General features: G+C 37.9%; 1 protein-coding gene across 1 annotated transcript in view; it reads right to left on the reverse strand.

Annotated features, from left to right (window-relative positions):
• The window catches only part of LOC129255078 (amine oxidase [flavin-containing] B-like), a 47,771-nt gene that overhangs the window by 9,586 nt on the left and 18,364 nt on the right, over positions 1–19,821 (reverse strand). Inside the window, exons 5-8 of the mRNA XM_064095531.1 lie at positions 11,623–11,818; positions 11,249–11,286; positions 10,355–10,418; positions 1,395–1,483 (exon numbers count right to left, since the gene is read on the reverse strand). Coding sequence (XP_063951601.1) covers positions 1,395–1,483; positions 10,355–10,418; positions 11,249–11,286; positions 11,623–11,818 — 387 coding nt within the window. The remainder of the gene's footprint in view (positions 1–1,394; positions 1,484–10,354; positions 10,419–11,248; positions 11,287–11,622; positions 11,819–19,821) is intronic.

The following is a 19,821-nucleotide window of genomic DNA, read 5'->3' on the forward strand; positions in this document are numbered from 1 at the left end:
GTGGTTAAGATCACTGATCTGTCCACTAGCAGATAATATTCAGATCAGTGGCTTTGATCACTGATCGGTACACTAGCAGATAATAGTTAGATCAGTGGTTTTGTTCACTGATCTGTCCACTAGCAGATAATATTCAGATCAGTGGTTTTGATCACTGATCTGTACACTAGCAGATAATATTCAGATCTGTGGCTTTGATCACTGATCTGTTCACTAGCAGATAATATTTAGATCAGTGGTTCTGTTCACTGATCTGTCCACTAGCAGATAATATTCAGATCAGTGGTTTGATCACTGATCTGTCCACTAGCAGATATTCAGATCAGTGGTTTAGATCACTGATCTGTCAACTAGCAGATAATATTCAGATCAGTGGCTTTGATCACTGATCTGTACACTAGCACATATTCAGATCAGTGGTTTTGATCACTGATCGGTTCACTGGCAGATGATATTCAGATCAGTGGTTTTGATCACTGATCTGTCCACTAGCAGATAATATTCATATCAGTGGTTTAGATCACTGATCTGTCCACTGGCAGATAATATTCAGATCAGTGGTTTTGATCACTGATCGGTACACTGGCAGATAATATTCAGATATGTGGCTTTCATCACTGATCTATCCACTAGCAGATAATATTCAGATCAGTGGTTTAGATCACTGATCGCTACACTGGCAGATAATATTGAGATCTATGGCTTTGATCACTGATCTGTACACTAGCAGATAATATTAGATCAGTGGTTTTGTTCTCTGATCTATCCACTAGCAGATGATATTCAGATCAGTGGTTTTGATCACTGATCTGTCCACTAGCAGATATTCAGATCAGTGGTTTAGATCACTGATCTGTCCACTAGCAGATAATATTCAGATCAGTGGTTTAGATCACTGATCTATCCACTAGCAGATAATATTCAGATTAGTGGTTTAGATCACTGATCTGTCCACTAGCAGATAATATTCAGATCAGTGGTTTTGACCACTGATCTATCCACTAGCAGATAATATTCAGATTAGTGGTTTAGATCACTGATCTATACACTAGCAGATAATATTCAGATTAGTGGTTTAGATCACTGATCTGTACATTAGCAGATAATATTCAGAACTGTGGTTTCGATCACTGATCGGTACACTAGCAGATAATATCCCGATCAGTGTTTTTGATCGGCTATCATAAATTAGCTCTTTGTAGCCATTTCATGTATTAATACCTAAGGAGTAAACTAATTGGACAAAATTCGCCGTTTTCAAAAGGCTACAGAGGCTGCAAAACAGCTATAAAACGGATATAATTAAGGGATATGAAATAAAGAGACAAAACGGCTGTAAAACGGCAAGTTGCTTACTGTGTTTAGCTACAATAATCGCAATTTCTGAGCTTTACCTTATATGAATCTCCAGTTATTGTCGTTACTTTCACTCCATCGGCATCCTGTTCTATACTAGACACTGGTTTACTCAGTAAAACATTACCTAAAAAGAAAGCAAAGATAATCAGAGTCGAAGTAAATCATTTTTTTCAAACAAGCGCACACCAAGTTACCAATAATGCATAATAGCATTTCCATTTATTTGAAAGTAGGATAAAAGAGCATTGTTGATTAAATGCCTTGCTCACGGGCATAGGTGACGCAGCCGGGGATCGAACCCCAGGCTTTCCATGTATAGCCAGGCGCCTTAGACCACTCGGCCACGGCACCCCCGTGCGGTTGGAGAAATATACAGTGCGCCCCCAAAAGAAACCAAGAATTATCGATGATTGATCTTATCTTAATCATAAGTACAGACAACAGCCTATCATTATTAAAGGCTGTTTAACTCCTTATAGAAAGTTGCGTCATATTTTGTTCTCAATTGCACAACAAGGGGAGGGGGGTGATTATAAAATTATCCAACCCAGACCACTCTTCTTTTTTCTACCTCTTGAATTCGCTGCCACTAAATTTTAAACAGAAATGCCAATAATTTCAGGGAAGGACAGTTCGATTCATTCATTTCAACCATGAAACCATAACAAATACACAAATTAAAACAAGAAACAATCATAATTCGAAATATAATCTGATGATGAATTTGGAGAGTCAATTGAAGGTTAAAAACTTGCTAAACATAGTGCTCTAAAATAGGCAAACATTACATGTGAAGATCACACGTTTGTAAATGTTACGGATAATATATCACAAATAAGCACAAGCAAATACACTCACACCCACCCACACACACACGCACACGCATGGTACACACTCTAAAAAATATTGAGTAAAAAATTTCCATGAGGGTAATTATGTGTCCAACCAACATTGGGCATTTCTTTTGGGCATTTTTATTTATCCGCTTTGATGAAAATTTTGCCCATTCTTAAGAAATTGCTGCTTATTTTTTTAAACTTTACTGAACAAGGGTTAGGGTTAGGACAATATGCTTCCCGCATTGGGTAAAATACCGCCCCAAATTGGTAGGACACATAATTACCCTCGTGCTGGTTAAAATTCTACCCAATATTATTTTTTACAGTGCACGCAGTATTATCAAAAGAGTTACGTGAAGTCGAGAGAGACTATAATTGTCTCTTCAATAAAACCTAAATATTACGGAGTATTGCATAGAGTACGTATTTGAACTGAGAGGAAACCTTTGGGTAATGATATTTGATACATGAACGTGTATGAGAATGAACATATTTATTCAAAGTAAACATCGACAAATTATTTAGGTATATCAATATCATTAACATTAAACATTAATAATCGCTATTGGTCCTTGTTATGGCACATTTTGGTAACTGCACGTTTTGGTAAATTACCAAAATGTGCCGTAATAACTGCACATTTATTTGGTAACTTACCAAAATGTGCAGTAATTATGTTACTAAATATTTTGGTAACTGCACATTTTAGTAAATTAACCAAAATGTGTAGGGCATTGGCGGCACATTTTAGTAACTTCTTGGATCATTCGCTTAGTTGTCTGTATTTGTTCATTGAATTAAAAAATACAATATACCCTGTTTATGCACAAGACTGTCATATCTTAAAACCACACTGGCCAAACCCATTTGGTTTACCACTAATTCTAAAAATTACAAAAAAATATTTTATTTTTTAAAATATGGAGGCACATTACGTCATTTCTTTCACCACAATGTGCCGTAAAAGCTCTTTATTACCTTCGGCCGTTGTCCGGCCTGAAGACGGACAGTCAAACTGCCCGAAACGTCGAGTCTTCTCATCTGCTCCTGCTCTACAACTCACCGACTCAAGCCGACCTTCTCTCATCAACTCAAACTTCCCTCACTTCTCCAACTCAAGCCCGCCTTTTACCATATACCAATTATAGGTCCAGGCTTCTACTGAAGCCTCTCACCTTGCCTACTACTCAATCTTTTCTTCTCTTTCTGGTTTACAGTCCTTTTAAAGGTCAAGTCCACCCCAGAAAATTGTTGATTTGAATGGATAGAGAAAAATCAAACAATTTCATCAAAATCGGATGTAAAATAAGAATGTTATGACATTTTAAAGTTTTTGTTATTTTTCACAAAAGAGTTATATGCACAACTCATTGATGTGCAAATGAGAGAGTCGATGATGTCACTCACTCACTATTTCTTTGTTTTTTATTGTTTGAATTATACAATGTTTCAATTTTTACAGATTTGACAACTGGGACCAACTTGATCTAACCACAAACTCTTAAAATTATAATAATAATAATATACAGTTCTTGTATAGCGCATATCACATTATGAATAATGTCTCTATGCGCTTCTAAAGGACTTGGATATTATTACCCCAGCTGTAGCTTGGCAGCCGTAATTACTAAGATTACAGCGCACACGCATTTCAAGGAATAAATTTCTGCCAGGTACCCATTCACCTCACCTGGGTTGAGTGCAGCACAATGTGGATGAATTTCTTGCTGAAGGAAATTACGCCATGGCTGGGTTTCGAACTCACGACCCTCTGTTTCAAAGTCAGAAGACTAATCCACTGGGCCACAACGCTCCACACAATAATGGTAATTGCACATGTTCAGGGAGGAATATAGTTTTGTTCCACATGACGATAAGAAAATTAGAATTTTTCGTATTTCATATAATAAAATACAAAAGAAATAGTGAGTGGGTGACGTCATCTGTCTGCTCATTTGTATACCGACCAGTATGTGCATATAACTGTTTTGTGAAATTAAGCAAAACTTTAAAATGTCATAACTTTCTTATTTTAACCGATTTTGATGAAATTTTCAGTGTTGTGTTTGTTGGATTTTTCTCCTTTTATTAAAACTAACTTTTTATTGGGATGTCCTTGTCCTTTAAGGACTACAGTCATTTCCGTCAGAGATAATGTACTCTCTAACCTCTACTTTGTCGGCTATCCATTTTACTTCTACCTCTATTCTCTTTTTCTCAATCCTTACATGGTCGTGAGAACAAATTGACGAAATCAACATCAGGGGACGGCTTGGTAATTCGATTGGATAGGGGTAAGAAAACTTAACGAACACGGCATTTTCTTTTTAAAAAATGGTTTATGCAGTTTTTGACCTAGTCCTCTCTTTTTAATACTTTTCCTTCGTCTATTTTGATTTCTTTCCCGTCTTACCCTCTTTTCTCCCAATCAATTTTACTAAAAACCAAAACAGGTGGTCCCCCGTCCTGTACAGTGCGTCCCAAAAAAAACTATACACTTTTGAAATGGCTGCCAAATAAAAAATATAGCATTTTGGGGGAAAAGACTTACATATATGGAAAGCCAATAAAGTCAACTTACAAATGACACCAAAAAGTAGGAAAACTGTTCATGCTTGAGCGAGCACTCCCCACTGAAACAAAGGGTATGAAAATTAGGGTGGGCTGGAATTAGCCTTCCACTTTTATGTCAGTTTTAACAGGCAAATCCTTTCAAACTTGCAAAGTTAAGGGCGTTGTGATAAATTAATGATCAACCGTGACCAGTTTTGGTTGCTTATGCCAATTTTATAAATTATTAAATTGACTTTTAATGCATGAGTGAACACAAATTACACTTTTTGGGCAGCATTTCAACTTTATCATTTGGATCTCTTTTTGGGCAGCATTTCAACTTCATCATGTGGATCTCAGCAGTGTGTTCATGGGATTCGGGAGAATAGGGGGTGAGATAGGACTTAAGTGGGAGAAGTAGGTTGATGGAATAAGGGTCAACAGAACATTCAGCCCCCGCCCCCTCCCTCCCCTCCTGTTGAGAGACTGATGGCTATTGTCATGTACGCGTGAAGTCCAGAGCGGAATGTTGATCTATTGATTAATTCTGAATTGGGGCATCAACTTTTTCCTATCAATCATTTCATCAACAATTTATCAGTAAATCAACTCATTCAATGTGCAATGTGATCAATCAAACATTCAGTTTTTTTCAATAAATTATTTCATTAATCATCATAATCATTAAATTTCTTGGTAATAATTCAAAAAAAAAGTGACCATCAGCCACCGGTCACTTGGCAGCTAAGTTTTGAATAGGCTACAATCCAGGAAGTGAGACAGAGAGGGGGGGGGGGCTGGGAAATGGAGGTGGAGAGGGGAGGGTACATATGACTTAATTTGTAAAAGGACAAAAAGAAGAGGAATGCCCTTTTAACCAAGTCTTAGCATATCTCGCCCTCTTGCTTGTAACAGGTACCATCACATTACTCTGACTCTCACGAACACACTTCTGAGGTCCACAAGATGAATATGCTACACTAAAATTTCAATTCCTGTTCACTCATGCATTAAATTTCAATTTAGTAACTCATGAAATTTGCCTAAAAAACCAAAACTTATCTCACTCATTAATTTAGCTTAGCAAGTTCCAAAGGACTAACCACTCAAAAAAACTGTAAGGCTAATTCCTGCCCAGCCTAGCCGAGCTTAGTGTCCGAGGAGGATAGAAGCGGGGGGGGGGGGATGAGATGGAGGGAGGGGTTGCTAAATGTTCTGTTGACCTTTATCCCATCAACGTACTTCACCTACCTAAATCATATTACCCCCTCTTCTCCTGACTTTCATAAACACATTGTTGAGATCCACATGATAAAGACAAAATGCTGCACTAAAAATTGCAATTCACGATCACTCATGCATTAAATTTCAATGTAATAAATTCAATTCAATAACGCATTAAATTTTCACAAACAACAAACTGATCACAACTGATCTTTAATTCACCAAATAGCCCTCAACTTTGCAAGTACCAAACAAAAAACCTGAAAGAAATTGGAAGGCTAATTCCGGCCCATCCTAATTTTCATACCCTTTGTTTTAGTGGGCAATGCTCGCTCAAGCATGAATAGTTTTCCAACTTTTTGGTGTCACTTGAAAGTTGACTTTATTGGCTTTCCATATCTATAAGTTATTTCCCCCAAAGTGCTATATTTTTTATTTGGCAGCCATTTCAAAAGTGTATAGTTTTTTTTGGGACGCACTGTATAGCGGCCATTAGCAGCAGACCTATAGCATGGATCCAGTGTGTGATACGCGGACCTTGCCTATTAGACCCAATACGATAATTTTGGTCATTTGTTTTTATTTATAGTGCACACGCCTCCAGTAAAATCAAAACCTGGATCCGCATCCCAGCAACACAGGTGTAAATCTACAAAATATTCTTAAGAATTTGTATCACAACCCGCTATTCTTTTTTGAAAAGCGCTTATATGCTTTTAACTAAGGCATTTCCAACATTAAAGACACACATTTAACCAGGGACCTGGAAACGATTTTTTCAGTGGGGGTGCTGAAATCTCTCCTCAAAGGTGGGGGGAAGACACAATTGAGTTTTCCATAATAACACACACACACACACACACCTCTAAGGGCACCACACCCACACACACCCTCACACACACACACACACCCACACACACACACACACACACACTCACATATACAGGGGCCGCGGAAGCGGGGGGGCTGGGGGGGCTTCAGCCCCCCCCCCCACTTTTTTCCAAAACCGTGTACAAAAACGTAAAAATGACCATATGATTGTGATTTTTAGCATGGTCAGCCCCCCCCCCCCCCACTTTGAAAACCGTTCCGCGGCCCCTGATATATATAGATATTTATATATATACGATCATCAAATCACACAACGAAAAAGTCATCAGAAAATCAAAAGAAGAAGAGAACCCTCCGGAAAAAACATGCAACTGCCGAGTGAAGGAAGACTGCCCTCTACGGGGAAACTGCCTGGCCAAGTCGATAATATACAAAGCATCTGTCACACACGGCCAAAGAGATACAATCACCAAAGTGTATTTTGGCCTAGCAGGGGGAACTTTTAAAGAAAGATTCAGAAACCACACAAAATCTTTCCGAAACGAGAAATACCAAAACGAAACAGAACTATCTAAATACATATGGGATCTACAAAAGAAAGGGGAACGATACAATTTAAAATGGGCAATAATGAAAAAATCCAACTTGGCAATGCGGGGAAGTGGAATCTGCAACCTATGCTTAGACGAAAAACTCATTATCGCAACTCACAAGAAAAACTCACTCAACCGAAGGTCCAAACTAATCAGTACATGCCGTCACAAAAGAAGGAACAAAGAACCGCCGGACCGTGAAATGCATCCATTGCCCCAACCGAGGGCCCCCACCAAATCCAACTAGCTTCAGTGTCCTGATGAGCCGCCCGTGATCGAGGCGCGAAACCATTGGTAGACCAGAGGTGAGGAAAAGTTCTACAACGCTCTGCTTCAGTTGAAACATCGAGCACTTTCCCTGAACTTGATACATTCCAATTTAATTTGTATATATATATATACATATATATGCCAGTCACTTCTTAGCTTTCAGGCTTCTTATAAAAGAACATAGATATATAATTAGATATAAAATTAGATAACTCGAGCGCGAAGCACGAGCTATTTTGGGGGGGAAATTTCATGCATTTTGTCCTGAAAATTGAACATTTTGAGCAATATGTTTGTGGTCCTGAACAAGATCATGAGATGCATATGTAACAAATAATAACTGCGAATGTGGTCAGCGCGAGCAAATATTTTTTTAATGCGCTCTGGTCCGATCGAAAGGGAAGTGTAATAAGGACTGTTTGCAGTTACCCATTAAGACGATACATATATCAAAAATCAAATAATGCGAGCGCGAAGCGCGAGCTGAAAAATTGACATTCCGACCTAAATACTGGACATTCTAAACACTTTTTGTAGTCATGAACAGGATAGGTATATAGCTATACAATTGATGCGAGCGCGAAGCGCGAGCGTAAATAAAAATGAGATTTCAGACCTAAAAACGGGACATCTTAAGCACTTTTCTAATCATTAATAGGATAGGTATATAATTATACAATTGATGCGAGCGCGAAGCGCGAGCGGAAATAAAAATGACATTTCAGACCTAAAAACAGGACATCTTAAGCACTTTTCTAATCATGAAAATGATGGGTAATTGGATATATATTCTAACATTAATAAAGTGAGCGCGAAGCGCGAGCGGAAACAAAATTGAGATTTCAGACCTATAAACGGGACATTCTATTCATGTTTTGTAAATCAAGAAAATGATGGGTAATTGGATATATATTCTTACATTAATAATGTGAGCGCGAAGCGCGAGCAGAAAATTTTTGATATTCTGATCTGAAACTCCAGACTGAATGTAATATGGTTTGAACAGATAAAGAAAAATCAGACGAACATAAGAATAAGGATTTGATTAAAATCCGACAAGGAATATCAAAGTTATTGCATTGTAAAGATTAGCATTATTCCGGTGAAACAGTTTTAAAGCATGTTTTCATTAATATTCAATGAGCAAACTGATGATGTCATATCCCCACTTGTTCTTTTGTATTTTATTATATAAAATTAGGTTTATTCAATATTTTCCCTTCAAGAACCAAAAACTGTTGAATTGACAACTGATTTAGTCTATTAGATATTCTTGCTGCAACTTATTTCATTATAAGGGAGACATATCATTCACACTGGTATGAAAAAAATGAAACAATTTTGATTCCATGTAATAACACAAGAAACAGGATAGTGGGGATGTGACATCTTCAACCCACATGGGCGGAAATCCCAGAGGGATCGACAGGGGGACGTGTCCCCCTACCAAAAATAGTAGGGGAACACAATATCAAATGTCCCTCCTACTATTTTTGGTCTTTTATGGAGAAAAATACATCACTTCACAATCGAAATAATACATGTATTTTGGACCAAATGACCTTACATTTTGGGTGAAAACCTTTTTTTTTTTTTTTTTTGGGGGGGGGGGGCTTGTCAAATTTTGTTAGGGTTAAAATGACCTAAATTTGGGGTGATAATAACCTTTTTTTTGCTTGTCAAATTTTCCAGGCCCTGGTCCGCCTACCTTTGGGGACAGATTTCCGCCTATGTCAACCCACCTATTAAATATTCATGACGACATGCATATCACCATATTCATAAAATATTGCTAAACTTTAGAATTAAATAAATTAACTATTTGTTATCAGATTTTCATAAAATTGTATTTGATATAAATATTTTCAGCCAGGAGTAACCCCAAAACAAGCTGCGAATCTGAATAAACATGCGTGCGCGTGTTTAGAGTTAGACCTAGTTTCTGGGCATTCTAAATACATTTTTTAATTATCAAAATAAATAATGAGAGCGCGAAGCGCGATCAGAAAATATTTGATATTCCGATCTGAAAAAGGGTGAATTTAAACACAATTTTAAGTACTGTATCGGAAAAATCTGAAGTAGGGGGGTCTACAAAATGTCGTTCATTTTCATTACATTTCTGTCATTTATCAACTTACCTCTAGATTTCCAGGAGGTGCTGCCTATGGAAAATAATACATGCAGCAGCCCCAAATTTTGGATGTGCTTCACCCCAGCACCCCCGCTTCCAAGGGCCATGGGGCAGGGCGAAAAAGACTGTGAAATTTGATTTGTATTGTCTGACTTGTAATTGTTTATTCAAAACACGGGCGGTCGGGGGCGCGCACACTTGATTCGACATAAAACCTGGAAGTTTCAAGTCCAACCACACCCATATCCCATATGTCCCTCCCTGCTATCGAGTAGTGTGTAAACTATGGTTATTACCACGTCTGTATCGGAATGTCGGAGCTTGATTGAGTCGCGTTATAGGAGGGATGTTATTTGAATATGTGAAAGACTATGTAAATGATTTGCGATTGTCGGATGTGATAATTAAGTATATTACAACATATTTTAACAAACACACGGGGAACCTGATTTCGTGGGGGTGCTGCCTATGGAAAATAATACACGCAGCACCCCCAGGACCCCCGCTTCCCAGGTCCCTGCATTTAACATGAAAGAAATGAAAAGTTTTACCTTTCCCAAGATGTTCTGCTATATTGAGGCAAATTCTTTGACTTCCGCCAATGAACTTTCTTTCCTGAAAAGAAAATGGAAGTTTATCTAATACTGGGGGATGAGCCGATGAGTTCACAATTGTATCCGCCCTTTGATGAATATAATCTGGAATGGCTTGCCATATGTAATAAGATCATGTCCATCAGTAGAAACATTCAAACTATAACTAAAAACCTATCTAAAATAATTCCCATACATTTCTATTTCCCTTTTCAAAATTTGTTCTCAAGCATTTCAATAGCTCTCAATTGCAGCGCAGTAGAATATATGCACATAGTTTCTGCGCTATATAAATCAGTATATTATTATTATTCTTATACGAGTTTCAAGAAAATAGGATTATCACTTCCATTAGGTGCCCCCCCCCCCCCCCCCCCCCCGCGGAAACCGGTATACATAAACAGAAAGGTACAGAGGGATAACAGAGAATGTAACAAACCGTCTTGATTACTCTTTTGCTCATGAAATCAACTGTCCAATATACAGGGACCGCGGAACGATTTTGAAGTGGTGAGAGAGGGTGTGGGGGAGGCTGAGTCAAGGGGGGGGGGGGCTGACCATGCCAAAGAAATAAAAAAACATGGTAATTTGTACTTTTGTACACGTATATTGAATATAAAAATGTGAAAGCTGAAGCCCCTAGTCCCCGGTTCCGCGACCCCTGCTCGTTAGTTACCTCTTGGGTTTATTTTTAGTGTCATGAAAAAAAAAATGAACGCACAATTGGTTACACCTATATCTGTTATCAATACTATCGATTCCCTATTATTGATATCTCATGATTCGATTGATCCAAATATCACCCACATCTACATGAATAAGAAAAAAAAAACAATTCAGAGATAAACAAACCTGAGCACCATTGTCAGTAGCCGACATCCGCATATATCCTGAAAATGATTTTAAAAAAACATAAGATGAATGTTTAAAAAATCAGAGGCGACTCTCGCTTTGTTTCTTTGTCAACAAAGATACAGTGAGGCAAAAAAGGACTCTCTAAAACACAGGTGGATGCAGGGGGCGAGGGGCCTGTGCCCCCCTATTGGCGGAGCAAAAAAAAGAGGAAAAATGTGAAAGAAAGGAAAAAAAGAAAAGGGAAAGAGGAGAAAAAAGAAGGGGAAACATAAGACTTCGAAAATAATAAACAAAAATATTTCATGTCACTAAATAAAAGTTTGATGATTTACATATCTTGCTCAATATGAGGCTTAACATATCAAACTTACCACCGCCTTCTTTGATGTACCAGAGGAAATAGAGGAGAGAAAGATCCTTGGCCTCGGCACAGAATTCAGCAGAACAATGGACATAGAGCACATCTCTGGTCAGTTGGAACCAGAAGGTCTTCTCAGCCCATTCCTTGACCGTCATACTGTCCCATTCTGCGGCTTCAGGGAAGTCCCAGGGACGGTCAAACGGAATCTAAACAAACATAGAAAGGAGAGGTAGAGGTAGAAGAAGAAGTGGCAGTGGTGGTATAGTAATAGTAGTAGTAGTAGTAAGGAAGAAGGAAAAGAAGAAGGAGAAGAAGGGGAGAAGAAAGAAAAGAAGAAAAAGAAGAAGTAGTAGTAGTAGTAGTAGTAGGGAAGAAGGAAAAGAAGGAGAAAGGGAGAAGAAGAAGAAAAAGAAGAAGTAGTAGTAGTAGTAGTAGTAGTAGTTATCCACCCCTTTACGACCATAACGCCCCTAATCCCCCTTTATGTCATACCGAGGTTTTTTACCCGACTGCTAAGAAAGCACGAATGCCTGTGAGCAAGCAACCAGGGGACCGACGGCTTAAGGTCCTCTCCGAGGGACCTGGTAATGAGGATAAATGCCTTACCAAAGGTCACTAGCGCACCTATACCGGAGGAAGTTCCAAATACGTCGTTGCTATTCAATATATTTTTTTTGTTTTGAATAATATTTTATTTTCTTCCTCTTTCAAATCAATAAGTTGACAATCACAATTCATATAAATAAATATTCTTTGCATCTATGCAATCAATAAACAATCAAACAAATAAATATATCAATATCAATGAGATTACAAATATTTTTAAAAATTATTACAAATGAAATTAAACTGCCAAATTTCTCTTCTATGACAATGTGAAACATTTTTTTTTTCCCAAAAAGTACATAATATAGCATAAAATTATTTCAATATTTTTGATTTCAAAATTATGTCAAATCAAATAAACTACTTTTTTCATGAAACTCTATGCTCCTTTAAGAGGAAGATTAAATATATATAATCTTTCACTCACCCACGCACCCTCACACACACACACGCACACAAAAACCCTCACGCACACACATCATACAACAGGTAGCACATCCGTTCTGGTCTGTATATAAAATATAAAAAGAACCTAGGACGCGCGGCGCCAACTACGTTTGTTTTTCTCGAAAATTGTGAAATTGTCACGTGTATGGTACGTCCGCCCCACGTCCTAGTGAAGTTCATGTTGCGTGTGCGGCAGTGGCGTAGCTACGGGGGGGGCCTGGGGGGGGCACGTGCCCCCCCTGAGATTTGGTGTGCCCCCCAGGTGCCCCCCCAGAAAAAATTGGCAGAGCAAAAAAAAAAAAACGGAGAAAAAAGAAAGAAAAAAGGAAAAGAAGAAAAGGAAAAGAAGAAAAGAAAAAAGGAAAAGAAGAAGAAAGACAGAAGTAAAAAGAAGAGGAAAATATGAGGAGGAAGACGAGTGAATGAAATAATGTAAGGGGAAGACTTGCAATTAAAAAAAAAACATCTTTTCATGTTACTATATAAAATTTTTGCCGGCGCTTCGCGCCAGAATTGCCTGTTCGATGGGATTCATATCTTGCTCAATAGGCTGATATGGAGCAAGTTTTGAAGTCAATATGCAAAACATATTTTAGCTCGGACATCGAGCTTTCATTTTTTTTTTGCTCTGTAAAATGTCAGTTTTATGGTCTTCATATCAGCATTTTAAGCTCACGCTGCGTGGTCACATTGTTTGATTTGCCAAGTTCATATTGTCTACGTGTATTCCATAATGTTCCATTAAACAAATGTATTCAGAATGCCCAGATTCTAGGTCTAACTCTAAAACATGTGCGATAGCCTGCATGTTCTTTATTTAAAATATACTTAAATTATCCAGTTTCACATCAGAATATCAATAATTGTCTGCTCACGCTTCACGATCGCATTATTAATGATACCCAATTGACTATATCCTATACTGTATATGACTTACAAAATATGAATAGAGTGTCCCGCTTTTAGGTCTAAAATCTCAATTTTCTTCCTCTCGCGTTTCGCGCTTGCATCAATTGTTTAGTTACATACCTATCCCATTTATTAATACAAAAAGTGCTTAGAATTACAAATTTTTTAGGTCGGAATGTCAAAAAATTTGCTCGCGCTTCGCGCTCGCATTATTGAAATATATACCGTCTTCGTGGGTAACTGTAAGCAGTCCTTAACAGGTCCCTTTTCGATAATGCTAGAACAGTTGATAAAAAATTCAGTTCGCGCTTGGCGTTCGCAGTAACCATCTAGTTACATACGAATCTTGTTCAGGATCACACATAACATTGCCCAGAAAATTAGATTTTCAGGAAAAAAATACATTAAAGTTAAAAAAAAAAAATCGCTCGCGCTTCACGCTCGCACTTTTTTTAATAAGGCTTATGAGATTATTTTATGTTTATGTTGTTTTATAAGAATAAAACTAAGAAGTGACTGATATAGGTGAAGATAATTTCGGGCCCCGTCCCCTATTGGCGAAAGTCGGATCCGCCCTTGTGGACACATACACACACACCGGAAAAATGGCCGGTGCCCCCCCTGAAAAAGCAAGGACCCCCCAGTGCCCCCCCCGGGGAAAAAATCCTAGCTACGCCACTGGTGTGCGGTAACCCCATTGTGCTCACTATCCCCTACGCGAATCTCTTTAATTAAACACTCACTTCTACAAGCCGATTTACCTAGTTTTTGGAAAAAGCAACAGTTATTCTAGTCCTCAAAACCATCAAAGCGTCTGAACTAAATGACTACCGACTCGTAACCCGTTGTCCTCACATCGATCGTGATGAAATGTTTTGAGAGGATCATAATGACACTCATCCTCCCAGTAGTTCCCCCTGTTACAGTTTGCATACCAACCGAAGAAATCAGTTACGGACGCTGTGCTGACATTAGTGCATGAGATAGCTCAGCATACAGACAAACTGAGGTGTTATTCTAGGGCCTTTTTTGTAGATTTTTCTTCGGCTATCAATATGATACAGACAAACATTCTTTTTGATAAACTGAATGATTTTAACCTTCACCCTAAGATTGTACTTTTGCTAGTGGAGTTTTTAACTAATTAGAACCCAACGTACAATATAGTATGTCTGCTGAGATTATGATAAATACAGGTGCCCCCCAAGGATACGTCCTATCAGCACTCATGTATATCTTGTATACTAATGATTGTAACTCAAATGATGGAAATGTAAAGAATACTAAAATATGCTGATGACACAGTAATTCTAGGCCTGATGAAAAGTGGTGATGATAGTTATCATAGAAGTATTAAACGCTTCTCTAGGTGGTGCAAAAACCACCACCTCTTCATAAGGTGACCCGACAATTGCTCCGCCGACATCTGCTCCGCCGACAATTGCTACGCAAAATAAGACAGTTGCTCCGCCGACAATTGCTCCGGACAATTGCTCCGCCGACAGTTGCTCCGTCGACACTTGCTCCGCCGATATGTGCTCCGTCGACACTTGCTCCGCCGATATTTGATCCGCCGATATTTGCTCCGCCGACATGTGCTCCGCCGACATCTGCTCCGCCGAAAATTGCTCCGCCGACAATTGCTCCGCCGATAATTGCTCCGCCGACATCTGCTCCGATTATACGACAATTGCTCCGCGACAATTGCTCCGCCGATATTTGCTCCGCCGAAAATTGCTCCGCGACAATTGCTCTGCCGATATTTGCTCCGCCGAAAATTGCTCCGATTATACGACAATTGCTCCGCGACAATTGCTCCGCCGATATTTGCTCCGCCGACATCTGCTCCGATTATACGACAATTGCATGAACATCTTATTTCTCCAAGTTGGTCTATGTTAAATGATAAGAAATTCATCCTGATACAAATTGTTTTGTCGTTGTTTTGTTCTTGTTATTCGTTAATGTTTTATTTATTTTATTCTCCCCCTATCATCACAGCTTTCTGCTTAAAAAACAAAACAAATTGTTCTCCCTGCCGCTGCCACTTGACAAATTGTAACGGAGAAGGGGAATGACACACTCCCCATTGAAATTGTGAATCTGGATTTTTGTTCATATATTATTATCATTGGTTCCACTCCGGTCTTGAGCGGGGAGAGAATTTGGGGGGGGGGGGGGTGCTGGACACAATATCTCTTCTGCTTTCCAGCAACTTATACACCATACATTCGCGCGGGCTCTCTCTCTCTCTCTTTCTCGTTTTGTTCTTTCACGTTGTTTATTTTTATTGGTGACCGCTTGATTTATTGTATATTTATCAGTATTATAATTATTAATATTTGTATCAATTTTTATTTACGTCTTCGGCCTTATCTACCCTTGCACTTTTTTCCCTTCAATTTGTTTCAAACGAAAGTATGATCATCACTGGCGTACAGATGGGGGAGGGGCGTGCTAGGGGTCACGGATACCCCCATTCTCCCTACCAATGAAAAAAAAAGAATAAAGGAAAGGAAAATAAATGTCATCCTTGTCTCGCCCCCTCCATTTTTTTTTGTTGGCTCATTACGCTACTGGTGAGTTACTATAAAACTAGACTTCGGTTGTATTTTTGTTCTATTCTGTGCAAAGCGACAATATAAATATATTATAATAAATGAATATATGTATGTATCTCTCTCATTACGTCTAAACAAATAATGTTATTTTTAAAAGACAATAACATATATACCAGCAATAATATAGTTACAAATTCATGAAACCCAATACGCATCTCACTGAATTTATAATGCGAGCACAAAGCACGAGCTGTTATTGACATGAAAAGGGGACATTTATACGCCTTTTTAAAATTGTAATCATGAAGCATATCTCGGGGGGGGGGATATCTCGTAAAAGAAATGAGAGCACGATGCGTTAAAGTGATTGGTTAACATTGGTTTGACTTTTAAGAAATCTGAGCTAGAAGGTCACACTTGTCACCTGTGTCTGTGATATGTTACAAAAATGAAGCCCAGAAAAAAAATTGCGTTCAAAAATAATTATTTAGTGCTTCAAAAATTGAAATATAAAGTGACCGAAAACACCATCTTAATTTCATCCCATACACTTATGTGTACTATTTAGGCGTCTTATAGACGCCTATTTACAAAATCGGGGTTTGCCTTGTAGTTTTAGCTTTTCATTTTCAATAATGGTTGTTTTCAGGGTTTACTAGTTCTAATACATGCACTTGTACACATGTTTCATCTTGGTTTGAGAATTTTTTAAATCGGCTGCTCACAAAGTTAAACAATACCTTTAATTTAATATTTTGGATATATTTACCAGAGTTACAATTCTATATATTTCTTTTTTTGTGTGTTATTTCTTTCGACAAACTGTAATTGAAGTATTGAAGAGTATATAGGCTGTTATGCCTGCTTATCATGATAGAATGTGGATTATTTTGCTGATTCATTAGATCTTAACATGTGTTCTTTAAATTGGGTAATTTGGGTACATGTTAGAAACACAGGCATTGTGCATTCAGATGCACATTGTGGAAATGAGATTCAGTATTTCTTGCAGCTAAGAAAGGTTTTGAAAATGACACTACTCTCAATTACATGTATACTGTGTCCATAGTTGCGAGTGTGTGAAAATGAAGGTGTTTGCAGTCATTAAAGTGTAGTTTTGGTTGGAAAACGTTAATAAAACTGTCGAGAACGTACAGTCTTCATGATTTCATTTATCTCATGTTCTGATCAGTAAATCAAATAAAAAATTATAATGACAAGAACTTGTTAAGATTATCCTTCTATTTCAATCCCATGAATAAACAGAAATCGCGATATTCAGAAATAATAAGTCATACACCTCCTTTTTTCCTCAAGCTCTCACTCACTCCTCCTCTTTCTCCATCTCTCTCTCTCTTTCCCTCCATAACCCTTTTCACAATCATTTTTGTTTGATTTCCGCATAAGCAAAACGACGACAATGATAATGATGGTGATGATGAAGATGCTGATAATGATGCTGATGATGATAATGGTGGTACAATGATAATGATAATAAGTACATGAACACACGTTTTCTTCTCATATAGTTCATTCTTGGAAAATGCATAGGCGGCCATATACACATGAAGGTATATCATTTATAGAAGAAAATCTTGTTTGATTGATTTTTTTTTTTTGAAACTACGTGTAAAATTATATCCCCCATCAACAACAAATTGTTACTTACATTATAACATCAAAATGAATATAATTCGACTATTGGCGGACCATATTTAGATTTAGATTAAGATTTATTCATTTTCCGTTCACAAAGCACAACAAAATCAAAGTAACAATACATAGTCAAATTTAAAGTACAATATCAATCGGTATAATGCATAAGAATTAGAACGTATAAACAATGAGAACTAATGCGAACTAAAGTAACCTTGACTAATAACTATATAAAACAGAACATATGGATTTTATTTTTGGATTATTTAAAAAAATTTAATTATCCTTTTTCTATCAGTGAAGAAAACAATCATGATCAACATAAAACAAAAAAGCAACTCACTATTATATACAGTATTATCATAATCTAAAAACCTACGGTGTGTATGACATGATGTGGAGGCCAGACTGAGAGCACTGTGTGTACGAGAGGATATGGAAACCAGAGTGGAGGGGTGTGCCGAGAATGTGACACGACATGTAGCCTTTCACAAGTTGGTATTTTCTTGAATATTAATTTTTACTTACTGAATGTCTTGGTCATGTTTGTATGGCACAAAATTTGCCGACAGTAAACATTTTGCGTGACTACAGTACAGGTTTTCGACAAAATAAGGTGGGGTATACCGTTGAATTTCACCTGGAGCAAATGTCTCCACTTCGGAGCATATTTCGCCAGTCTGAGCGATTTTGACGCTAAGAATGGGGTATGTCTAATTTGTTTCTACTGTTATAACATGGAGCTATATGGTTATAATAATTACATGAAAACGCGTTTTTTTTTCTTCATTTTAATCGCCAGGCACGTAATAAAACTTACACAAATGCCCCCCCCCCACCATGAATAAGCATTAAGAATATCTATCCCTCCTTTGTGCTTACCCCTTTTTTATATTTCTTTCTATATGCATGTATCAGGGGCCGCGGAGCGGGGGGCTTTAGCCCCGCAATTTTCCAAAGTCGTGTACAAAAAACTTTAGAATGACCATATGATTGTGATTTTTAGCATGGACAACCCCCACTTTTGACTCAGCCCTCACTTTGAAAACCGTTCCGCGGCCCCTGTGTATGACATTTAATATATCATGCAAGCATAGTTTAAGTTTAATTTGTAAATTCATGGAGCTATGCTCCATGGTAAATTGACGCCTTCAGCCTGTGCTAAAATTGTTATGCGTATGAAAGTACGAATAAAAAAATAAATAAATAATTGTCGCATTATCGGAGCAATTTTCGGCGGAGCAGATGTCGGCGGAGCAGATGTCGGCGGAGCAAATATCGGCGGAGCAAATATCGGCGGAGCAAGTGTCGACGGAGCACATATCGGCGGAGCAAGTGTCGGCGGAGCACATATCGACGGAGCAACTGTCGGCGGAGCAACTGTCCGGAGCAATTGTCGGCGGAGCAGTTGTCGTATTTTGCGTAGCAATTGTCGGCGGAGCAAATGTCGGCGGAGCAATTGTCATGGAACCCTTCATAAGCCCATCTAAGTTTAAATAACTTATTTTTTAATTCAGAATTGCTCTCCTACAACCAGATTCGATTATATTAGACCATTGAAGTAGTAGATAGTTTTATGTATCTGCGGACAACCATTGACGATAAACTTAATTGGATAACCCAAGCCGAGATCACACTTTCAAAAGCTCGAAGTAGAATGTTCTTCATTTGAAAGCTTAGGACCGCGCATGTTCAAGAGAAGATATTGCAGGTCGTTTATAACGCAATGGTGGAAAGTGCACTTCTTTGTTGTTTAAGTGTTATTTTAAGTAATTCCTTATGTTGTATAATTTTTATTTCTGTAAAGTGCATTGAGAGTCCTTTCAGGTCTGAAATGCGCTATATAAGAACTGCATTATTATTAATATTATTACTTCTCTTTAAATCAGTTGTTGGATACATGTAGATAGGAAAGAGGACATACAGAAACTAGAAATAATTGAAAAGCAAGCCTCTACAATAACAAAAGAAAAAAGGTGTTTTGTAGACGAGAATGAAGGTAGAGTCCTTGAAAAAGTCAAAGAGATCCT

Source organism: Lytechinus pictus, chromosome 2 (assembly GCF_037042905.1).
Source record: "Lytechinus pictus isolate F3 Inbred chromosome 2, Lp3.0, whole genome shotgun sequence".
NCBI classification, from domain to species: Eukaryota; Metazoa; Echinodermata; class Echinoidea; order Temnopleuroida; family Toxopneustidae; genus Lytechinus; species Lytechinus pictus.